At 42.9% G+C, this 14,681-nt stretch overlaps 1 protein-coding gene across 1 annotated transcript in view; it reads right to left on the reverse strand.

Moving 5' to 3' along the window:
* The window catches only part of Rad51b (RAD51 paralog B), a 397,421-nt gene that overhangs the window by 22,115 nt on the left and 360,625 nt on the right, over positions 1 to 14,681 (reverse strand). Inside the window, exon 13 of the mRNA XM_055595504.1 lies at positions 6,085 to 6,188. Coding sequence (XP_055451479.1) covers positions 6,085 to 6,188 — 104 coding nt within the window. The remainder of the gene's footprint in view (positions 1 to 6,084; positions 6,189 to 14,681) is intronic.

Here is a 14,681-nt window from a genome sequence, read left to right on the forward strand (position 1 = left end):
AAAAAAGAAAGAAAGAAAAACATTAAAATCGGTTCGCTGCCTGATTAGAACTCTTCTGCTTGAAGAGTATGGGTAAGAGTTCAGATTTCACACTTGAGCAGTCTGAAGCGGGAGGGAACATTCATACTCAAGGCAACGTACTTGGCTGGAATTCCATGTTCCTTTGGCTATTTCTACAGATACTTATGCTTAAAGGAATTTCCTCCCACCTAGTAGCATGGCCAAATTCTCTTTTGCATGTGAGCTGTGGGGGTGCCCCCTCCCTCCTTTATCTCCCCCTCTTTCTGTCAGTTTCTCTCCTTGCCTAAAAACAGCAGGTGAGCAGATGTGCTGGGGTGAAAAGCAAGGAGGATAGTATGATCCCCTAGAAGCTGTCTATCAGAAGGGGTTATGTTGGAGTTAGGGCAACTAGGTGTGACCATTCTGAAGCAGAACTCTTCAGAGAAACCTGGAAGCAAAGAGACACAAACCCGTGGCTCACACCACGTCACAGCATTTACTGTCTGAGGGAATGTGGTGTAAGTCTCACATTCTGGCCAAATCGACCTTAAGAATTTCTGTGTAACCTCCAGTACTCATGCCCCTGAAGATGGCTGTAGGGACCCTCTCTTGTGTGACATGGGCCAAGTTCAGGGCTCTAGGTTGGTTATTTAAAGGAAATCCTATGAAGATTCTAGCAGACTGGCTTCCATAGCTCTCAGCAGGTTGGTTCTGAGGTGTCATTGTGCTCAGTATTCCTATTACACTGCTATAATGGATGCTTGCTTGCACTTGTCATGGTCCGAAGTGAGGCTTTTTAGCTGACTACTAATGCTTTAAGGAACTGCTAAGCTGCAACACTCAGTGTGATTCAAGACTGGGTTCACATATTAATAAAAGAATGTTTCTTTATTGTCATTTGTTTCATGACCATGGTTCACTGTTAGCCCACGTTGGCCTGAAGTTTGCCTCCTGTTGCCTTAGCATGGTAAGAAGGATTTGTCTGCCTCATTCTTTTTCACCTTCTTTCCAAACAAAAGTCTTGCATGTGTGTTGGAAAATGTCCTTAGCTGTGAAGCTACATCTTTATTGGCTCATAATACACCAAGAGACTCAAGTGCCTGGCACAATTGTGATTCAGAGGGAAGTGGGGTTGATGAATGCCTGTGTCTTCACAGTGACAATGTCCAAGTCTTTGAAAAATACAAAATGGATTCTGAGAGAATTCCATCATCGGAGAGGAAACTCAAATCCAAGACCTGAAACAATCTACAGCATTGAGAAAAGTCAGGGATCCAAGTCAGGATTAGTACCTGGAGCAGATAGTATTGGTCCTGTCAACAAGATTGTCTCATCCCTCAAGTGTTCAATAACTTTAGGGCGCCTCCTGAGTAGGAGATGAAAATACTATTCTATTATGAAATCTCTTCAAATAAACTGCCTATATGAAAAGGTCACCTACTTTGAATCTGTTGAAATAAGAGAGTCATAATATTTATTTCATCAAGAGGGTGTGAGGCTTAGCCAGGATTAATTTATTTCATTACTCTTTCTAGGGCACTTCAAAATTTATATAATGCCATATGTGGTTTGTAGGAACAGACTTCATGAGGATTTGATGAAAAATACTCTGGATGTTTCATCAGGTTTTGCATCATTTTCAAACATAACCACCTACGCTCTAACTTTCTGAGTCACAGGGAACCTGGCACTTCAAAAACTTCCCAAATGCTAGCCTTGCCCAATTCACTACGTATATCACTGCCTCTTTAATCATTCCAGAACAATTTTTCAGTGGTAGGGCTTTCTATTGTCTCTACATTTACTAATTATGCTCTTGTCGAATACACCACCCTCATGGTTGTCTTTCCAAGTAAACTGAGTACTGAGAGGATAATTGGCTACCTTTTTTCATTCTTTGATTCTAGCATCTTGTACAGTAATGAGCAGACATGGGCTGATTCAATAAAGACTAGTCAAACAAATGCTGGGAGGAACTCTCTGTTGAGTTACTGAGCAGAACCCAGCCCATGCCACCAGCTTTGATTACTTTCCTACTGTTCATGCGTGCTGGGCATCACCCTAACGTCTCCCCTTTCTGCCTACCCTCCGTTATCCGTTATTTAAAGAACAGGCTCTCAACCTTGGTAGTACATTAGAATCACCTGGGGGAGTTTTACCCACGAGATGGATGCTGACGCTTATGTGTGCTCTCCTGTTGCCCCTTCCCAGGAAGAAATTTTGCCTTAGTTAATCAATGTAGAGCTCTAGCATTGCTATCTTATAAAAGCTCTCGTGTTGAAGCTGCAGGGTAGTTGGGCTTGAGAACTACTGGTTGGAACTCTCAGGTCCCATCCTCTCCTGGTGTCTTCTTGGGATGCCCCTGATGATTTCACCTTCCTTTAGATTCCCAGCTAGCCATCCATGCAAGAATTAGCCAGATGCTGCCTTGTGGTGGTGCTTCAATAGCCCTTACTCTGGACTCCCCCTTGATTATTCATGAGTGCATCCAGGTGCAGAGATAAAATCTTCCATCTTTGACCAGAAGGCACTCAAGATCAGAAAGAACTCTACCTTCTCTTCTTTGGCATCTCTACGCCATTCACACGGTGAGCTCACACATATTTTTGGATTATTTAAAATGATAAGGACAAGAGTAAACCTAGCAGAGGCCACTTTAATTGTCCTCTAAAGACGTGTCTTCAGTTAAGAGAAAAATATTGCAAAATGGGTAGAGCAGAATTGAAGCAGCACAGGGAAGGACCGAATAAAAACTGAGTGGAAGAGAAGCCTGAATTAGTTCAAAAGAAAACATACCCCAGCTTCTTAAGAATGTTTTTTGCAAACACTGAAGCAGAATAAACAAGAGATTGAACTTGGCTTGTACCCTGATAAGGAGATTTCTTTCTTAGTTATATAATTTTACAAAGTTTCCAGGGTGTAAAGAAGATAATCAGCCAAGAGGGACTCCATCCTGTGCTCAATAGAATTTAACTCTTGGGCTCCTCAGCTTGACCTGACCTCTTTCTGGCCCTGTGATCTCAGACTAAGCCTTATATTCAAGAGCCCTGGTGCAGGATAAAACATAATCCTCATTCCATAAGCTTGATGCCTTGGTAGAGTGGTCTCTGTTTGCAGACTGAAAACAAAACAAAAACCATACCTGCTCTACCTTCAAGTTAGTGTCTCAGAGGTATGGTTAGCCAACACGGCCTCACACCCTCTCCTGCTGAGAATTACCATGAGAAAGTATTTCTAGATTAACTTTAAAGGATTGTTTTGTTATCCATATCGCCAAAAAGCCTTATCTTGATATGGCTTCACTACTTTGTCATGAACTAAGACCACAGGAAAGACTGGATGAGTCACCAGGTCCACTATCTGCTAAGGCAAGATAAGGTCATCAGATTGAGACATGTTTTCTATATTGACCATTATCCGAGGCCACAAATTTAACAGCTTCCTTCGAAAGGGATATTAAATGCATGTTCTCTCATCTGGGTTGGTAGTCTGATCATGTTTTTATTAATTGTTCATTGTTGTGTGAAAACAAAACTTGAAGGCATTCAAGTCTGCTGCTGATTGGTTAGTAACCAGGGCAACACGTTTTCCTTTGTAGATCATACCAATGACCCATCTAATGGGATATGAGTTTATAGACTGTCTGATCCGTCCACACTTTGTTCTGTTGCTTCTTGTGATCAGTGGCCTGTATTTGACCCTATCAGCTGAGAGCCACACAAATCCTCAAGTCACCAAAGATTAAAAAAAATATAGCATTCGTTCTATCAGACACTTCCTGTTGGCTCTGAAAATGGACATGGATGAACGTGTTATCATAAAGAGACCAGAATATGAGTTTTTTACTTTATTTATATATAAATTCCATCTAGCATTAGAAGAATAGAATCTGGAAGCCTGGATTCCATGATACTGTATGTGAGAGATCACAGAATTGCTATGTTACAGGAAAAAAGCCATCTCAAATCAAAGGCAGAGATACTATGTAGGTTTTCAAGAAGTAGGGCTTAGGGTTCTTGACGGGAAAGAGTCAGTACTGATGTTGGGAACACAAAGGTCCCTGTACTCACAGATAAACACCAAGGAAACCAGGAATGTTAAACACACAGGCTTGTCTCTTCAATGAAAGGGATTTATACCTGTTCTGTACACCAGAAGGTGGATATATATATATATATATATATAGTTAATAACCTGGTGACCTTTGCTATCTGAAGGGCCAGGCCTCACCCAAATCCCCCATAATGTTTTATCCCCAGACCCTTCTGCCTTAAACCTTTATCTTCAGCTTTGTTTCTTAATCAATAGAATCCATCCTTACGGGAGACATCACATGTACTTTATAGCCTGGTGACCTCTACACTATCTCTATGACCAAGAACACACCCGATCCTAGGTCCTTAAGCAAAAGAATCCATATTTATGGAAGACGTCACATATACCTTGCAAAAGAGTTTTGATATGGTCATGCCTCAAGCTTTATTGTGCACACGAGACTGAGACAACTGTTACCAGGAAACTTATTTCCAGAGTTGTACTGAACTTAAATATGTCTAAAATAAACTGCTTGGGGTCAGACTCCAGTAGTTTGAACCAGCACCAGCTAACTAAGTCATGTTGAACTGGGTTCCTTCTTGCCTCACTCTGCCCACACGGGTGGTTTCAGAGAGTCTCACACACACCGATTCACAAAGAACATTGCTATTTTCAGTGTTATCTCTGAGAGCTAAAAACAAAAACAAACAAACAAACAAAAAACAAGCTTATTTATCAACATTCACCACCTAAGGGACACACCAACGGCCATTAGGTTCTCCAGAAATCTTTTGAATGTATTCCACCGAGAAAAGTATTGGACTCAGAACCCAGGAGACTGGAACCATCAGTGAAAGGGTGTCTCTGCAGTAAGAGATGTGGTGGGGCCTGAAAACACAAGAATGTTTCCTTGGATGGAACTAACCTGCTCTATCTTTTCAGAACAAGGCTGACCCAGTGACCAGGCTGGAATGTTATTTACACAGGCCCAAGAAAACCAAGAAGAATCCTCTGGTCTGTAACCAAGGACATCCGTAAAGTTGTCTGGAAGAGGCGAATGCTCATGTCTGTATTAGATGATTCCTGCCTCTTTGTTATAATGAGTCAATTTATCTTCTAGCAAAAGCAACTCCATCCTGCTCTATCTTTCCTAGTTCCTACTAGTACCACCCCCTTCTTTATTAACCTGGGTTCACTGTGTATTTAGTCAGCCAACCTGGCATCTGAATTGTGCCCCGTTGAAAACATCAGGGTATACGCTTCGTCCTTTCCCTTTGCTGGCTTTCGTGAGAGATGCTAATTCAATAGAGTAATTGAGGTAAGGTATCAGGAGATTTAAACCTCCTGATTTTTAAAGAGATCATGCTATAGGGTTACTTTCTCTGGAGTTGGGAGAGAAGATTAAGGAGAGGGAGACAAGTATTCCTTTCCAAATGGAGGGATCCACCCTTGAGACCAGAAATCTAAACAGGGGGCTCTGTGAACGTTATCATCCTTTCAGAGGACCCTCTGATATCATTTAGTATGTTAAACCACTAGCATATGTGGCAACATAAAAGTACCCAGAATCTGGGCTTATGCACTTGGCAGAAGCTGACTATCTTAAGCTCTCAACACACACACACACACACACACACACACACACACACACACACACACGCACGTGCGCGCGCGAGGGCTAAGAAAAAGCAAGACAGCTGTTTGCTGTGCTCACAAATATGTAATGAAATAATCATTTAGAGATGAAGGATTTAAAATCTCTCCAAGTATGGTCCCCAGTCATTCACGAATGTTAAGGAAATGTGAACTCTGCAGGACCCACTCTTACACAGCTTTCTTGTATGTACCTAGCTCCTCCCCACTCCACCTACCCTCCCCTTGTTCATTTTGGTTGCTGTTAGGACAAGAAATGTTTCTTTATGATCTCCTTGCCAGTCAGTACTGGCCCAGGACAGATACGGTGGCAAACACCTTCAGATGCTCTGACTTCTAGTTCATCTTTCTCTCTGACCTTCATGCATGAAGAATTCTGTGGGCACACTCACTCACCTGCCTTCTCTCTGAATCGAGGTACTGGAGAATCAGCCGAGTGTTCACACAGTGACCCCATGAGTTTCCTAGCGCAGCTACCACACAGCTGGATCCAGAAGTACCTGAAAGAAGACAGAGGAAAAGCCAGTTTTCAGAGACCTTCCTTATATGGCATTTGACCTAAGCTCGGGCATCATTTCATACTCAGAGAGTACTCAAGACTCAGTCCATCACCGCAAAAGTGAATGAATTAGAGGAGGCTGGCATTAAGGGACTGGAGATTTAAATAAAACCAGCACGGGGTCCTTCAGGCCTTAGCAAAAGTGACCACCAATGGGCAAACAAAACATGAACAGGAAGATGCATGATGTGTAACTAAGCTACTGCAGATAAAGATCCACACCTCTCCCCTCCCTGGCAGAAGGGCACAGCGTCAGGAGCGGTCCGTGCTTAGCTGAACTAGGAGATCTTCGTTTAGACTGGTAACCGTCTTAATTCTCTTCCCCATTTCCATGGCATATACACATAACATTCCTTTGCCCTCCCTCCCGCTATGTACATCCATATCCAAAGCAGAATCTGGAAGAGCTCAGCCTTTCGCATTCAGTCTGCTTTAGCTTGCTCTGTTTCAAGAGGAGCATTCCTTTACCTTCTAAGACTTGCCTGTAAGGAGGATCTGAACTGGCCTTCATCTGAATTCCTAGCTTAACTGCTCCAAATTGCATGGGGGCAGCTATCATATCTGCAAAGCTTCCCCGATCCCTTTTGACACAACCAGGAAGAAAACCATCCCTGCTTTCAACCTGCTTCTTTCTGTTTAGAGGTGAGCTGCCAAGCACTGCATCAAGGAATCTAGCTCCCTGTAATCATGTCTGACACATCCTGAGGTTTCCTTTCTTGTGCCCTCTTTGACTCCAGGCCATGATGAGGATACTGGCTTGAGGGAGCCCCATTGAGCACTTTGTCTTCCCATCATCGAGATGCCATCTCTTTTCAGTGAGGAGACTGAAAACATAGATGTTCACTAAATTACCTGAAAGAGAATGAGGCATCATTTGTAGCCGCCTCGTGGCACCATCTCATTGTGCCCCCCCACCCCACCCCGCCATGGTCAAGTAGTAACTGGTCATCTTTTCCAGGACAAACAAACTTTAAGGAGTACCAGCTCCACCTGGCCTTAAGTTCTTGGATATAAATGCCACAGCAGTGAGATGTTGGCTAATGTCTTCTGGGAGGACTGCTGACACCCAGGAGGTAGAGACCAGTGTTGTTGCTGAACATCCTGTAGTGTACAGAGCAGGACTATGACAAAGCTCTACTCCCCTCACAATATAACAGTTCTGGAAACCCAAAGTTACCCAATGAATGAATTAAATGGAAATCAATAACATGGGCTTCAGCAAGGAGATTTAAAGAATTTAGCACAGCATAGAAAAGAGTAAAATTTAGAGTAACCCTGGTTCACTGTATATACAATCCAAAACACGAACAGATGAAGGTGAAAATAAATAACACGGCCTGTGGGAATCCGATTACCTCAACCCCCTGATTTAATCCTCAGTAGCCCTCCCAAGTCTGAGGATAAAATGTTAATGCCTAAACAATATATTCTGTGGTCTTTATCTCCTGGCCCTGCCTCTCCCTCTGACTTCACCTCTCTGAGCTCCCTCACTGAATGGCTTATTGTGACCTTTTCGCTTTTCTGTTCTCATCATCCTTGACCTCTTGTCAGCAGTTGATAAAGCTTCCCCCCCCCCCTCCTGGCCAGAGAGTCCCCTGGCCTTCTCTGTTGACTTTACCATGGAGAGCACTTCTTCGCCCTTTCTGCCTTTCATCTCCCTCTTCTCAGTTTGGGCAGACCCCAGGGAATTAGGCATAACCAGTTTTGTTTTCCCACTATCTAATACCAAATGCTGAAGAGCTGTTGAGTGGCTATGAAATTAATGTTCATTAGTAAGAGGTCCAGTCTTTATTACTTCAGAGATGAACTCAAGTCCAGTTTTCTTCAGATGCACAACCTCTCAATCTCCCTTCCACTGTCCACGCCTCCTTCAGTGGTGTAAGCTCTTTGTTCATGGTACTGGGTTATATAAGGATATTTTCCTACAAGTATATAATGTACTTCGAGTACATTCTCGCATACCTCTTTACCTTTGTCTTTCTCTCTTCTCTTTATTTACTCATCTTTGTTTTACTGTTTCCTTCCTATATTTATGCCATATGATTTATGGATCTCTATAAAATCTACCATGAGTAAGAGGGAAAAAGTGCAATATTTGCCTTTTGGGGACTTAATATGAATATCTCAAATTGCATCCACTTTACTGAGAATATCTCAAATTGCATCCATTTTACTGAAAATGATACAACTATTTTTTTCTTCATGGCTGAAAAAAATCCATGTGTCTATATATACCATGTTTTCTTTACCCATCCCTCTGTTAATGATTCAATATTTTAGCTATTCTTTTTAGGTGTATGAGTGTTTTGTCTGCATGTATGTATGTGCACCATATGTGTGCATGGTGCCCACTGAGGCCAGAAGAGGGTGTCAGGTCCCCTGTAACTGGAGTTATGAACAGTTTTGAGTCACCAAGTAGGTACTGGGAACTGAACCCAGGCCCTCTATAAGAGCAGTAAATGTTCTTAACTGCCATTGTCTTTCTATCCCCTCTTTTGCTTTTTAAAAAGAGAAACCAACAATAAACGTTTTGAGTCAATTTTCCTGATTTTGGGCTGACTTGGGCTGAGGCTATAGCTTAGCGGTGAATGCTTGCTTAGCATATACACAGCCTGGATTCAATTCCACAGCACCACATATAAAATTTGGCTTAATAGTTAAATAATTAAGGTTTGTTTTTGTTTTGTTTTTTTCAAGGCAGTTTCTTTGTGTAGACCTAGCTATTCTGAAACTAGCTCTGTAGACTAGGCTGGCTTTGAATTTATAGAGAACCTCCTGCCTCTATCTCCAAGTGCTGGGACTGAAGGCATGTGTCACCACTGCCTGGCTGCCCATCAAATTCTTCTATCTGCCTGAATGGTATGGCCTCATGCCTAAAATCTACCCTGTGTCCAGAGGTGCCTCTCCAATGCCAGTTTCTCTTATCATTATAGAAATATTGTCTTTCTCACTTAAAGTTCCATAATACTTTTGAAATTTCTCTCATTTACCTTCATTTTCTATTGTGGTATATTATTTGAGTGATTTTTGCATAACACACATTATAAAAGAGCCAGAGGCATGTCTGGTTTGTGCCAGCAGGCCTGAATCACTCAACACAAGGATGCTTATGCTGATTAAATGACTAATAAGTTATTTCCACTCAGTGCTGAACCATGTTATAGACTTGTTTTAACAGCATATTTACATTCTTAATTCTACCTTAAGCTAAAATTAATAGGTTTGCATTTTTTCAAGCAAACTGTAGACGCTAACTGTTTATATGTCTCCTAAGTGAGAGAATTAAGTGAGGCTGAGCTTTACAGTTTGCCAAGAAAAGGCTACATGTGAATAATTAGGAGTTACTAATTGGTTAAGAACTTGAAGCTTTTTTTTTTTTTTTTTTTTTTTTTTGGTGGTGATAAAAACTGGAGGAGCGTATCAGTTCTAAAGGAAGGCAAAGGATGTTTTTAGAGATCAGAGCCACATTCAGGGCAGGAGCAACTATTTTTAAAAGTAAATAATAAGCAAATGATTAAAAGCAAATAAAGCAAACAAAAATTTTATAGCAGTAGGCCAACAAGAATGGGATGGGTTGGTTGTAGAGATCTGGCTGTTCTTTGGTCAGGTAAACTTGGGTCCTAATCAAGGTCCACAAGGGCGAGTGACAAAGAAAAGCTTCCAGGGAAAACTCTGAACAAATGACCTTGAGGAGTCATGTTCCGGAAGCACTTATAAGCATCAGGCCAGTGTTAAGAGTAACTCCAGCAAAGCCTTGAAAGTTAATGATGATGAAGACGGTGCTGTCAGAGGCACTATAAGTTAGGCACTAAGCAAGCCCTCAAATGGAGGGGCTCACGGTGCTTGAATTTCATATTTCAGTGCACCTTTTTTGGATGCCTACAATAGCCTATGAGGTAGGCAACATTATTAGTTCTATTGACAGACTTAAGCTACGAGAGCTAAATCATTTCCTCAAAGTCACATGATTGGTTAATGGCAGAGCAAGGGTTCAAAACTAGGCTGTTAACCTCTACTTCGATTACACTTCTCTGGGCTCATCATATCTTGAAGATCAAGTATCCTGTTATTCTGTGGACAGGGGCTGAGAAGGGGCCTGGATTGCCCAAAGGCCTATTTCAGGAACAGCCCTGACAAGCCATCTTATCACCCATCTGAAACTCTGCATGTCACTCAGGCTCCACATTCAGCTTCCTTTGTTCTGATGTTCAGTGATAACCCAGGGCAATAGGTCTCCTTAAAGACAGCACATGCCCTGGCTTGGCAAGTTACTTAACCTTGCTCAACTGGCCTAGCAGCTGGATTCACACAAGTCAGGTGGCCTACAGTTGACCCTCCCTGGTTAGAGGCTTAAAACTATGGTCAGGAGAAGAAAAACAGTTCACTTCATGGGAGAACTGGAGGTGACCCTGGTGGTGGAATCACTTGAGACATATTGATGGGAAGCTGCTGGCTACTTTCATGGCCTCATTTTCTGTCGGAGAACTTGGTGGTCTCTTCTGTCTTTCCAGTTTCTAGCATTTCCATGAGAGGGCTGGCATAAGTGATCATTAATGCTGTTTATGGGAAATCCAAAATAGGAAATAGTATGCTTACTGGTTCTTTGCAAAAGGTGATTTCCTGCCCAGTGACCTAATTGGTCAGGAAACTGGTAAGCGGGTCTTCTCTATGCTCATTTTAAGCGGAAGTTCTGAAAACTGGGGCATGCTCCCTTCCTTCCATTTTTGAACAACTGTGATATTTAGACCCTGCCAAGGCTGTATGACTTCATTGTCTGGAATTTGGTGGATTCTAATACAAATAAAAAAAAAGTTAAATAAATGAACTGGGATTTGAAAATATTTTCATTATTGGGGACTTTTCAGCATCACACGGTTGAGCCTGCAGAAGCATTTAAATAAGGTCCCTAGAACAGCCTAATTCATTCCCACCAAATCAAGGCTCTCAGAGACTTGGTTAGGTGAGTCAAAGCCTGCTGTTCTCCTTCTATGATTGCTTATCCATCTGTAAAATTTGAATAATAATTCTTGCCCCCAGGCAACCAAAGGTTCTTGGTGACCCTAGATGGAGATACTTGATACAGTTAAATGGCAGGAACAATGATGATCAAACACAGAAGATGAAAGTTGAGGAAGAGAAGTTTAATCGGTGCTCTCTCTGTTTTTCCTTCTAATCATTATTCAAGATAGCAGAGCTCAGGAATGAAGGGGTGAGGAACAGGGTGTGGGTTCTGAAACTTCTCCCAGAACTGCTATCTTTTGGAGCCAGTCCCCAACCTCTGGTGGGAGCGAACGGAATATGAAGACGCATTTCTCATACGGTCTCCCTGCTCTGTAACACAGGGTGTAGCCCTCGTGATTTCAGGCTGGAGGAGGATAGGCAAGCTGTTAGGGAGCCTGGCTTCCAGAAAGTGATGGGCAGCTGGTACCACTCTGTGTCAGTATTTTGAAGGGGCCTGGGAGGCAGTGGGTACTGTAATGATTTTTTAAAAAAAGTTTTTGTTTAATTTTTTTTTTCCTGAAAACATTTGAATTTACGACTTCTCTGCTACACATTTCTGAGAGGTCAGACTGAATTGCTAGTGAATGATACAAACACGCTTGCCCTGTGCCAGAAGGCTCAGCTTTAAAAGAGTAGACTTTCGCATGTTTAAAAATAAGTGGAAAAAAACACACACCCCACAACAAATAAACAACCCCCCCCCCCCAAACCAAACTAACAAAGCAGTGACTTCCAGAGTAGGAACAGAAAGAAAAGAAAAGTTCACTGAATATTTTGGATACTTGGTCCTTCTTGTCCTATTGGACAAAAGGTAACTTACTGAGACAAGAAGAAAGAAATTAAAGACAATACTTATGAACGTTTTCAGGACTGAACTAAGTGCAGGGAAGGGTGGTGGGTTACCATGGGAACGTCTATGTCATGCTTGATGGGCTGGCCCTGTGGTTCTATTTCTGGTTTAGCTGCAGGTTTTCAATGAGAAGATGTGGAGGAAGGTGGTCTGTAACAAAGGAGTAAGCTTCAGGACCCAGCAGTCCGGTCACCTTGCCAGGCCTCAGGACCCTCACCCATGGTCAGAAGGAGTTTTTTTTTTTTGTTGTTTTTTTTTTTTTCAAAGTGGCTTCAAACGTTCCTGGCGTAACTTAAAACCAAACAAACAAAAATACGGAGTCTACGGTATTTTGACAACAACAAACTGGTTTCTTATCCAGGGTCTTTTCTAGGAAGTTTGAGCACACAGTACTTTCATACTGTCTTTGAATTACCAGGTCCTGCTCAGCAGCCATTTACTTCATCTACACATGAAAACAGTCCCTTTTCTGATAACAGTTTTCTCCCCAGACCAGGGGTTTTCCTTACTCTGTTCTACCTACAACAACCTATGAGGACCAACTTCTAGCAAACACAACTTCAAATCAACAAAGTTTAAACTCCGGAGTCTGCTGGGGATCACCATCCATTCGATTCCATTACTCCTGTTTCAGACCAGGCCAGGGAGCCACTGAGCTTTGGGCAACACTTTTCCATTGGGTCTTCCATTTGATCTAGGGGTGCGACTGAAGAATCTTGGTTACCCCCGTAGAAAGGCGAAGTGGGGGAAATATGCAGATTGTTTCCCCTCGGTTTTCCAAGTAGTCTATGCTGCCTCTTGTTGGTGTCAGTTGCCATTCTGCAGAAAGATAACTTCGACAGCCATAGTTGAAGAAGATGAATGGGACACTAGCTGGGGCAGTAGTTTTTAGAACAAAGATTCAAGGTGACCTACAAGTTCCATGAGGCCACAAGGCAAAAGTCTCAAATAAAGAGATTAGGAAGGCTCAGACATTTATTCTCCAGCGAAATTAATTCCTTTGGGGGCTTGTGGTTCACTAACTGAACCTGTGAGCCAGCTGTATTTAGTGTACACTCTACTTCCTTGGGTCTCTAAGATTGACAATCGTCTGTAGGTCAAGTTCCAACGGAAGTGACATTTCTGACCTAGCTCTATAAATAGAGTACTGGAAAAAACCATCAGCTGCACAGCCTGGCCCAGGAACCACACGCTATCTGTTAAGCAACCATAGTGTCTGTGCTGCCATTTTAGACGAGAAAGAAATATCTCGGGCTATTTATAATCTCCTGAGTTTTGAGATTCTCAAAATACTTAATCTTTCAGATTAACAAAGAAAGGATCAGAGGCAACTGCCTCACCCAAGACCATCTGCTGGCAGCCCAGTGACCTGCTAGAAGACCAGACCGCTTTTCGTAGGTAATGAGGAAACTGTCATCTCCAGGGTCTCTTAGCTGGAGGAGAGAGGGATGAATTGCTATCCAGCGTTTTTGCCTGTTTGCTTGAGAGTCACATACTCAGCCTGCCTCAAGTCTCAGTAACACCCAAGAAAAGTGAAGCAGAAGCCATAAAAGGTGGGGTAATCAGCACCTTTGGAATGCAAGATTTAGAGGGGGATTAATCTCCCCTAGCAGCAGGTGGAGCAGAAGGGGGGGGGGTTAAGTTAATCACCAGGATAAAGTCTGGTATGCATCATCACAAATCACTCACACAGCTCCACTGACTTTTGTGTGGGGAGAAAATACTTACAATTTCCCAGAGTCTTGGAATGGTCATGTAAGTTATTACCCAATCAGGGTCCTTTTGAAATTGAGATGGGGGGGGGTCATTTGAGTCATAACAGGACGGCAGAGATAAACTGGGACTGTTCTGAGTGAGCACAGGTGTCATCTTATAGGGTCACCATGTAGAGACTGTCTGGAATCAGGGTGAGGAGGCTCACCCTGAGGAAAGGTCAGTTCAAAAACTATCCCCTTTGGCAACCAAACCATTCCGACTATGTAGGGCTTCTCTGCTGTGCCTGTGGGGACAGGCATCAAAATTCTTAGATGTAGCTAGAGAAAAAAATAGCTAGAATGTCCCAGTGTCTGAGAAGAAAGAAGCAGTCTCCCTCCTGGCTTCAGCTGTTAGCACTATCCAGGTGATTATGGGAGCCCCTGAGCCTCTCTCCTCCAGGAGAACTGCTTTCTTCCCATTGCTTTCTGTTTAGGAGGATACTCCTGAAGGATGACCTGTAACCGTGCCTCTCAGCTCAGTGCAAAGGACTTGTGTGTGAGGGTTTGCGTAGCCATGCAATGTGGAGAAGCCAGAGGGCGACATCAGGTACCATGCCATTCCATTGAGACTGGATTTTACTCTGAACCTGGAGCTAGACTGTGAGCCCCAGTGAGCTGCTGTAGCGCCGGGTCACAGGCAGGTTCGGCCATGCCCCGGGTTTTACGTGGGTGCTGGAGATCTGAACTCTCATGCCAACACATCCAGAGTTCTTCTCTGCTGAACCATCTTTCCAGCCCCGAGAAGAGCTCTTAACTAATAATGATTCACTTATTTAGAGCAAACACACACACACACACACACACACACACACACACACACACACACACA

The sequence above is a fragment of the Psammomys obesus genome, unplaced genomic scaffold (assembly GCF_907164565.1).
Source record: "Psammomys obesus unplaced genomic scaffold, mPsaObe1.curated_primary_1811, whole genome shotgun sequence".
Lineage (NCBI taxonomy): Eukaryota > Metazoa > Chordata > Mammalia > Rodentia > Muridae > Psammomys > Psammomys obesus.